The sequence below is a fragment of the Anopheles stephensi genome, chromosome X, assembly GCF_013141755.1.
Source record: "Anopheles stephensi strain Indian chromosome X, UCI_ANSTEP_V1.0, whole genome shotgun sequence".
Taxonomy (NCBI): domain Eukaryota; kingdom Metazoa; phylum Arthropoda; class Insecta; order Diptera; family Culicidae; genus Anopheles; species Anopheles stephensi.
In genome coordinates this window covers 10,762,086-10,771,913 of record NC_050201.1, presented here as the reverse complement: position 1 = coordinate 10,771,913, position 9,828 = coordinate 10,762,086, and the positions used below count along the sequence as shown (strand labels likewise).

The 9,828-nt window shown below is 50.2% G+C and overlaps 2 protein-coding genes across 2 annotated transcripts; one reads left to right on the top strand and one right to left on the bottom strand.

Moving 5' to 3' along the window:
• Nucleotides 1–3: 3 nt before the first annotated feature.
• On the top strand, nucleotides 4–8,956 carry LOC118506879 (serine/threonine-protein kinase S6KL-like). The gene is made up of 4 exons (XM_036044634.1): nucleotides 4–144; nucleotides 239–327; nucleotides 6,834–7,124; nucleotides 7,194–8,956. The coding sequence occupies exons 2-4, from the start codon at nucleotides 313–315 to the stop codon at nucleotides 7,263–7,265; spliced, it is 378 nt and encodes a 125-aa protein (XP_035900527.1). The 5' UTR covers nucleotides 4–144; nucleotides 239–312; the 3' UTR covers nucleotides 7,266–8,956.
• On the bottom strand, nucleotides 402–2,552 carry LOC118506874 (cell wall protein DAN4-like). Its single transcript, XM_036044619.1, has 2 exons — nucleotides 2,349–2,552; nucleotides 402–1,722 (listed from the first exon to the last, which is right to left on the bottom strand). The coding sequence occupies exon 2, from the start codon at nucleotides 1,707–1,709 to the stop codon at nucleotides 840–842; it is 870 nt and encodes a 289-aa protein (XP_035900512.1). The 5' UTR covers nucleotides 1,710–1,722; nucleotides 2,349–2,552; the 3' UTR covers nucleotides 402–839.
• Nucleotides 8,957–9,828: the final 872 nt, after the last annotated feature.

Here is a 9,828-nt window from a genome sequence, read left to right as displayed (position 1 = left end):
TGAGAAAATTAGTTAGCTCTCTAAACTGCGTAACTTCCTAGTCGTTTACGTATGTCTGGAACATGGAAGTTGCATTACTTAAGATGATGTACTATACACCCCGCTATACATCTGCTGACGACTGACGACTTCTTTTTTTTCCAGGTAAGTAACTGCCACTGTCTGTCTATCTAATTGGTTTTTATGTTTTTTTTGCTTCTCTTCTGTCTCCCCCCCCGTTTCTCGTGTCCTCATCCAGCACCGGAAATACTGCAAGGAATCCCGTACGGACATGCGGTCGATTGGTGGGCGCTGGGAGTGCTGGCATGCCGCATGTACACCGGCCGGGTAAGTACGTGATACGTATTTCTTTCGGCCCCTCGCGAGAAAACAAGCTGTCAATCTCTAGACCTTCCCGCCGGTTAGTGGTTTTGTCAAACGCGTTAACGAGATTTTATTACGGAAAGTAAAGTTGCTGTTTGTTTCGGATCCGCCCGCTTCCGACCGTACCCTCTCGCACGCTATCGTTTACACTAGTAGGTACGGTACTTGGTAGTAAATGCTATGTCGTATGTTACAATCTACAGTTTCGTACCACGCACGCAGACACGAGTTTGCTCACTTGTTGGCGCTCTTCTGTGCCTAAGTATGTCGCTTGCTTCGTGGCCATCTTTCTTCCAAAGGGGTTTTTGCTTGAAGTTGAAAACTAGTGTTGAGAGTTAGGTTTGTGTGGAACGTTTTAATATGTGGTCCTCTGCTCGTCTAGAAGTAAACGGCGCATGTATGATGGATACCCTCGCTAAAGTGTTCCTTGACGGATATGCCGGTGTTTCCCTACCTAGTGAAAACAGGGTTAAGCTTTACGCACTCTCCGTCGACCCGGACGATGAGTCGTTGGACGCATCAACCTCCGTCGAAGCAGCGGTAGTAGTGGTGGTGGTGGTGGCGGTGGTGGTGGTAGTAGTAACGTCAGCCACTACCGGTGCGGCAGAGGTGGTGGATGCCGATTCTGTAGATGACACAGCTGCAGCAGTCGATACGGTTGAGGTGGATGTAGTTGTGGTCGATTCGCTCACCTCGGCAGCCATTACAGCGGCCGGAGAGGTTGCGGTTGATGATACGGGCGCTTCACTTGTCTGTGCCATGCTGGTGGCGTCGCTGCTGTCAACGGCAGGAGCTTGCGTAGCGTCGGCGTTCGATGCCGTCGTCGTCTGCTCGGCTGCAGGTTCCGTGTTGGTATCGGACGGATCTACCGGCGTGCCGGTTGAAGCTACCTGAGCGAGTTGTGTTGTGGCGACGTTACTAGCCGGTTCCTCACTCGTGGCTCCCTGCACACTGACAGATTCGGTAGCAGCGGACGATTGTGTGGCGGCGGGCTGGCTAGCGGTGGAAGACTCCGTAGCCGCTTGACTGGCAGTGGACGATTCTGGGACCGCCTGACTGGATGCTTCCGAGCTAGGAACTGCCGGCACGACGGTGGTCTGCATCACTTCGTCCATCGCGGAAGAACTCGCAGCAACCGAGGTAGTCTCCACGGGCGTCACTGGCTGTTGGGAAGATGTGGACGGTACGGTGGTAGTAGTAGTAGTGGTAGTCGTCACGCTAACCGTAGTAGCTTCTGCCTCGGTTTGGGCCACCTCCACCGGCATGTCTGGCATCTCTTGTGGGGCAGGTTTCGCCCAACAGAAGGTGACACCGAGCGTCAACAGCAGCACGGGTAACAGTTTCATCTTGATGCGGAAGCTTTTGAAGAGATGAATGAAAAGAGTTGTAACATTGGCGATTTAAAGAGGGACGCTATTCTCGGGGTAGAGTATCTAAGGGTATCCAGGAAACATTTTTTCCAACTAAGACTAAGAAGGCTGTGACATTTTGCGTTGTTACAGAATCCTCTCCATTCTTAACATTCCTACATTCAATGATCACTTTGGAATGGGTCCAGATTTCAGGATTCCTCATGGAACTAGTTTGGAGACTCTCAGGTCTAGATCACTTTTGATTGCATATTCACTTCAGGGCTTCACACTGCTTTTTTAAAAACACTCACACAAGCACTAAAGAAGAAGCAAAAAATCCACCTTCCAAGCACACTGGTACGCTCTGTCTCTGTGTTTGCTGTGGGGTAGGTTGATTGAAATGGTTGCCAGAATGCTGGTGGGACTCCTGTTGCTGGACGATACACGCTTTCGGATTCACTTGGTAGGCTGCGCACTAACGAAATCCGCGGGAATGTTCAAACTCCGGACGGTCGAACGAGAACCGCCCAAGCTTCAACCCAACCCAACGGCGTATGTCAGTGGGATGAATGAAGCACAAAAAAAAAAAACAAACCAACAACCCTCCAACAAAATCTACGATAGCATACTTACGCTTTTAAGGTCTGCAGAGGCTTTCGAAGCAATAGAAAAACTTGTTGTCTAGTTGGCGTGCGAGTACCCGTACTCGAATTCGGCACCGGTTTTTTGTTGTTTGTTGTTTGTTGCTTTTGCAGTTTGTAAACTCGAACCTTCGGCACGTTCTCTTTTCAACACCGTACGATTCAGCTTCCGAATAAGCAATGAGGCAGGAGCTGGCTTGCGGTCCGGTTTTATACCTTCTCGCCTGCCGGTGCCTACTTTGCACCGCGAGGCGAACGAACGAGCAAGCGAGCAAGAGTGCACCACGAGAAAACTGAGCCCCCGCCGCCGGCTGCGATGCGCGCGCGATGCCGTTGGCGATGATCTCCCTCTAGGTTGGCACGGCGTCTGTGTGTCGGTGTTTGTTTGTGTGTTTGTGTGTGGCTAGTTTTGAATTTGGTTGCTTCTTGGGCTGGTCGCTGCGGGAGGAAGATTTTTGTTTCCCTTCGTCACGAAAACTAGCCAACGATGTGGGTTTCCTTTACATGGGTGTAGCGTGTACCGGGAAGCAGAAGGGACCGCACATACAATTTGGAAGCGTGTGTCTAAATTATCTCGCTAGATCTCCAGCCCTCCCGGAGATGGTGCTGGATGGATTATTTTAACTTTACCGAACATCAGCAACTTGGAGAAACCTTTTTTGTTTACCTTCAAGAGCCCTCTGCTTGAAGAATCTTTGCAATAACCCTAAATTTGGGAATATTCTTGTGATGACCCTCACACACACACACACATTTACTCCAGATTCTACGAGACTTCAACTTGTTTGGATGCTTTCGCTGCGGTGTATCTCCGCACAATCATTCTTATCGCATCCACCAAAACTCGGACTGTCATCGATCGATACTACGTCCTTCAACCGTGCCGCGCACACATATTTGCCGGACGGGGGGTTGGAATTCCGTCCGTCCGTGTCCTTCGAGAATTATTTATCCTCCCCCCGGTTTACCATTTCTTCTCCGAACCCCAATATTCGTACGACGGCGTGGAAGATGGCAAGAATGGTTGGCTTGTTGTGTTTTTTTTCTTCTCTTGCAGTAATGTTTAAAAAAGCAAGCTGCCGTAACTGAATATTTCAGCACGGGGTACAGTGTGCTGTACTTCCTTTAGCCTTTGCCTTCTTGAAGCAGTGCAGGGCGATCGCAGTAAGGGCATCGGTGGCTGGGTAGAATTCGTAATTCGTACTAAAATAGTACGAGCAAGTAAGCGAGTGGCAAAAATCAATAAATTCCTTAAGGGATTATTGCAAATGGGCAACGGGGCTGTGTTTCCACCCTTTCGTTCGTTCGTTTATAATAAATGTTACGCTGATTGGCAACGTGCAGAAGCCGTTGCTTTGGGATACGGTGGAGATCCGCAAGTTAGCGCTAAAGCTTCGACAACTGTCAAAGCTCACCAACACCGGATTGTGAAGTTGTTTGGTGTAGTAGGCGACGGCAACCATCACACCGAAATAGCTAAACCCCATAAAGTCTGCTGATCTGCGCAGTTCGCTTCCGGAGTGAAACAGTTCACACGCCACCGCCTCCGGGCACACAGCCAAGCAAATGGGTGTCAGATCACCAAACCCCCAAAACCCCTCTTCAAAGGATGGTATCCTTCCCTCTTCCCTTCCCCCGGGAGGGGGGTTTCGTAGCCACCATCCATGACCATGAGCAGCGTGTTTGGACCACTCCTTGCGCAGGTGGGGGGGGGGGCCTGGGTTTTTGGACCAAAAAGATACAAAACAGTGCTCAGAACTTCACAGAACCCTATGGCAGCTTTTGGAGGCGAAAAACTTTAAAGGCGCAACACGGGTTTCGCGGTGGGGCAAAACGAAAACCTCATGCAACTCGTGATCACGGAACGGGCAACTTATCTATCGGCGATCGGGTCTAGCACCGCCAGCACCGCCAGCATACATCCCAAGACAACAGCATCCACAAACGTGGCTGCCCGCACACCCAGAGAAGCTCTGGTTTTTTAGCATGTGCTTTTGTTGTTGTTGTTGGTCTTCTTTCCCTTAGTTCACTCCCACTGTTTTTATTTTGTTCAAAATCATCGTGTATCGTGTGTGCCGATTTGTTTTCTTCTCCCCCCGCCGGCCGTGGGCTCTATTATGCTCCAGCGCCGTATGTTAGACCGTACAATATACGTCTTCTGAGCGCGCTCGGCGGCTGTGTCGATCAAGGCCGGATCGACGGAAAGGGACGGAACGTCACGATGCGCTCTGTGGCAATGTACCACGCCGTGCGTTCCGATTGCGCATTTGAATGAATGGCTGCGGTGGCTGGTATGCCTCCGGTGCCTGTGACTTCGCTCTGCATTCGGGGCGCTCGAGGCCACACCAAAAGGGTAGTAACATTCGGCTGTGTGTCGGCTCTATATCTATCCATATAAAATATCGATCGGCGTAGACCGAAAAAAATCACCAACACCTCCCCCCCCCCCCGGCTGATGTGCGTACGGTCTGTGTGTGTGTGCACCGTTTTTTTGCGGTGGTGAGATAAATTCCGGCAAATGCTGGTAAGATTCCAGCTCTCATAGGTTCGTGCACTATGTGAAGGTGAAAGAGCAAAAAACTGTGGCAATAAGGAACAACAACAACAAAAAAAAACCCAAACCTAAATAAAGACGCTATATTGAGAAACGCCGCTCACAGCCTGGGCACGCCTTGCCCGGACACTGTGGTACGCCCGCTTCACGGCGGCAAATGATTATGGGCCTCCGAAGTGTGTGTGTGTGTGTCTGCTGTCCACGACGTCCACACAGCCTCTGGGAGATAATGGGAAAATAATTATGGTTCGCGGGTTGCGGCAGTCCTAGGACTTTGAGAGACCTCACTAAGGATTACTCAAGCGCGAAGAGAGCTGCACACACTGCAGCTCGTCGCGGTGTGACCTTTCGGGTCAGAACCGAATCCCAGTCCCTCCTCCCCCCCTCCCATGTTAGACGATGAAACGATGCGGCCACAATTGAACACAGGGGGCCGGGTACCAGCAGCTGCAGCAGCTAATGACGATTGATGGGCGAACAACAGCGCCGCCCAGCCACACACCGCTAGAGCTTAGGGAGCCGTGTCGCTCTGTCCCGTTAACAAACTGTTAATCGATGGCGATTAACATCGGAAGTAGCAGCCGCCAGCGTTGATCAGCGCGCAGTGTCCTCCCCGATCCGGGCGCACATATTGCCATTGCTGGAACGTTCCGTCGCATGGGATTGTACTTCCCCTACGCGTGTTTCGCTCTGCATTTTCCAAGTGCAGCGCATCGGTGTGGTACGGGTGCGCATATGCATCTGTCGGCATATATTCCCAAAAGGCTGGTCGGTGCTGCCCGGGTCCCGGGATTCGGGATATGCAGCTTCACACGGCAGGTTTTTGAACGCCCGGGAACTCTCGGGGCTCGGGGATTGAATTTAATAGTAATAAAAATTTCCGGTCGTTATTGAATTATTTAGCGTCGTTAGTGGCGGCGGCAGCTCGCGGCTGCTGCTGCTGATGGACCCGTACTTGCCGTCTCCGGACCCACCAGCACTACGCGGGCGTCGGGGTTGGGTGAGAAGGGAGCAGAAGACGCGGATCGTATGCAGTGCTTGCGAGGATGCGGACGACTACAAAACCGCCACCGATGACCAATCGCTTGGACCTTGGTCAATGACCACCGGACGGTACCGTGGTGGCGCAAGAATCCTCTCAAGCCCTCGGAGGTCCTCAAACATTGACCAGCAGGTTCACAAGCGGCAAGCGATTGCGCGGTCGAATGTCATTGCTTTGCAAGCGCTCATGCAGCTGTTGATCCGTGTGGCGGAAAAACGTATCTGTACGGTGGCGTGTTGCGTGGCCGCTGTTGGTAGCCGCGCGACCTTCGCCCGGGATGACGCATTCGCTGCCCTGATGCCTCCACAGCATCCGGAAATACGTGAGGAAAAATGTAATTACCCACGGTAATAGATTAGCGATGTACGGAATGAACGGGTAGGACAGGTGAAGGACAGGGGGCAAACAAATGGAGGAAGAAAATGGCTCATCGTGTCCTTGGATGGTGATGGTGAGGCGAAGATCGCTCAATTTCTCCGCGCCGCGCTTAGCGAGATTAGCAATTATAGAATTTTGTTCCTCCTTTTCGTACCGTTTTGGAGGCCTTTTCACCTGACGCATCCTTTGAATGATCTGCTCGGACAAGCCGTGTGTCAGCCATGGTTTTTGTTTTGTTTGCCCTCGCTGGTGCCTGCAAGTGGTAGCTTCCGTCAACGGCGAAGGTAGTCCGGGGGCTCGATGTGAACACCCCCCCCCCCCCCCCGGGTTGATGATTGTGGAATTGCGTAAATTGTCGTAAATTGGCATGCGACTCCAGCGAATCAGCCTTGCTGGTCCGAACCCCTGCACGTTACGCTATCACCTTCTCTCCCGTACTTCCGACTCCGGCTATCGGTAACACTTTCGGTATTCTTTGCGTTTTGTTTCTCACCCATATATAGTACCCGAACGTGGATCCGACCGAGTATTTAAGGGCGGCAGCGACAGCGACATCACCACCGCTGGTGGCTCCACGTGCCTCCGCATACGCCAGCACCGCCATCAGCAACAATCCGCCGCCGAACGTGGAGCGGCTTCTGCCGGCCTCGGTCCAACGCTTGGTGCCAGAAGGACGTGATCTGCTGCAGCGGTTGCTTCAACCGGATCCGAAGGATAGGCTACGGTCGCTGCTGCAGCTGCAGCGTATCGCGCTCTATCAACGCTACAGGTGGGAAGATGTACGCAGCATGAAGGTAAGAAGCGATTATCGTTTCAGAGTGTTGTAAGCGTACGGGTAACATGCTGTTTGTTTTCTACTCTAGATTTCACCGCAAGATCTGTTCGATGAAGAGTGCCTAACGGAAGTGGAAGATGTATCGTTTCCGGAGTTCTAGCGAATAGCGTGATCGTGTCTGCACATACTAGAACCGCTCATCACCTTCGAGCATTAGGAGTAGTTAAGAAATTTTAAACGTCCAATAGAACAGTATTGAGTATTAGCATAACATTCGAATTCGATGCTTGTACTTGTGGTCTACATCCAAGAAGAACTTACCCTACTAATATGTAGGTCACCAGAGGCGAATGACACATTCGGGTGATTCAGAGTAGCTGATGCCCACTTATCGAATTCATTTCTGTGCCGGTAACGCAACCATTAGCGTTACAATCACACCTCCCCAACCCCCCATCCTCAGCTTGTAATTGTCCGGCGCACGGATTTATTGGTGCGAACATGTTGAAGGTGATGACGAGTGTGATCGTGATGTGATTAGAGCGATCGTAATAATGATGATGCTCAAGAGAGTGCGAGAGACGTCCAATGAGATGATGATGAACCGAATGCGCGCGCTCGATCGCGTGCCACGGGGCTTCGAGAGAAGGACGCGCTTTGCTGCACAGCCCACTCATTCGCGAAGATGAGTGTGCGCGCGGCATCACAAACGCGGGGAGGTCGCGCGCGTGGTGGGCACGTTCGTCGAAACGCTATTATGCCACGATTCGTTCGCAGCGAATTAATGAGCGGGTTAGGTGTAGTGTACGCGATACCATCACCATTGCATTTGCGGAGGCTTTTTATCTCGACGCAAAATTGGTAGCGCGTGATGCTGCCGTGATAGGGCCGGAAGAAACTAGATCTACGTGCCGGTGGAAAATTGTTTGATAAGCCCGCGAGTTGGTAACCCCCTCCCCCCGGGCATAAAACCTTCCATTCATTCATTGACGGTGAAGTTTACTGATTTAATAATCTCACGGTCAAGTCTCGCTCGATTGGTGTGAAACTGTTAGAGACCCTCGACAGACGCCATCGAATGCGATGCAAAATGGGGTTCGCGCCGGGTCCAGTCGATCGATCGGGGGTGGGAGGCCGGAAATTCGGAAGGTACGAAAGAAGACATTGATCATTTTCCGATCACGCGAAAACAACAACCACGATCGCACGTGCTCCAGTGTGCGTGTGTATGTGTCGGGTTTATTGCTGGTAAAGAGGGTGAAAACAATGAAAAACGCAAATAAGTGTTCAATGGGGGGTTTTTTTTTTCTTCGCTGGAGACAGAGACCACACGTCGGCGATTTTTTGTTGTTGTAGGAAAAATAGCGTTTCCGGGGTATGCTCCGGGCGAAGGTTGCCTACAATTGGAGGCTTAGCTGTTTTGGCCGGTATAGGAGGTTTCCGGATAATTTGAAGAGGATCTCCAAGGTCACCAACCCATTAAAGACCACAATTTGTGCAGCACTTCAACAAAGCGCCACTTACACTGTACAGTGTGGGCTTAATTTTTTGGAATGGCTTTGGTGCAGTTTTTCCGGCCGGTGAGGGAGCCTAGAATAGAATCGTCCGAAATGTGTTGTGCTATTCGATTCGAATTTTAACTGCCATTTTATTTAAATTACTGTACGAAGAAATTAAGGTTAAGAGATTTTGTTCCGTACAAGAAAATTTGTAAAAGAATATTTGTTGAACCCCCCAACGTCTAGACTTCGCCAGGAGTTTGATAGTGAAAATAAAATATTCTCTTCAGCGTTGCATAGAAATGTCAACAATGTTTGATATCTTACGGATTAAAAGATTTTTTCTATTCTACACATCATCTCTTTCTTCTTTTTTACTTCTTCTTTCTTGGCCTAACGACGTCTTAGGTCATGCCTGCGATTTCTGGCTTACTAGACTTATTGATACCGCATAGTTGGATAGTCAGTCCTCACTTTAGGGGCATAGGCCCAGATGAGATTTGAAGTGCGGTCCTGCCGTGTGAAGACCGGCGCCACTGTTGCATCTACTACCGGGCCACCCCGCCGAATTATATGATGGCACTTTTGAATCACTCAGTACAATATTTCAACTGGATAATGGAATATTGCAATCTCGCTGTGGAATGATGCAATCATATAATGGAATTTTGCGTTCAGTTAGTGGAACTTTGCAAACTCAGCTGTAGAGCCTTGCAGTTAGCTGTGGAATAAAAAAGTGGTAATTCAAGTGGGGTAAAAACGGCACCGATCTTCACACGGTAGAACTGGGGTTCAAATCCAGGGGCCGCCTCGCCGTACGCAAGACTGACTATCCAGCTACAGCTTAAAATCAAGTCTCAGAAAGCCAGAAAGGGTAGACTCCAAGACCGCCCGCTGTTGTAGAGCCACCTAAGAAGAAGTTGGAATTAAAGCGACGATCTAATGACATTTTCGAATGACAGAGTTGGACGAAAGATAGAAATTCCATATCACTGATTTGCAAAGTTCCACAACAGAGCAGTTTTCCCCTAACTGATTCATCATCATTCCATTCCACTAATTAGTTGAAAAATTCCACTGAGTGAACCACAGTGATCCAGCTATATGATTCCCAGTATCTGTTCTTTATACCTCAATAGGTATGTTCTGATATCTCGATACCTCAATACCTCGAATTTGACAGCTACCGTATATGTAGCATTTCAAACCCGAAAAGCTCTGAAG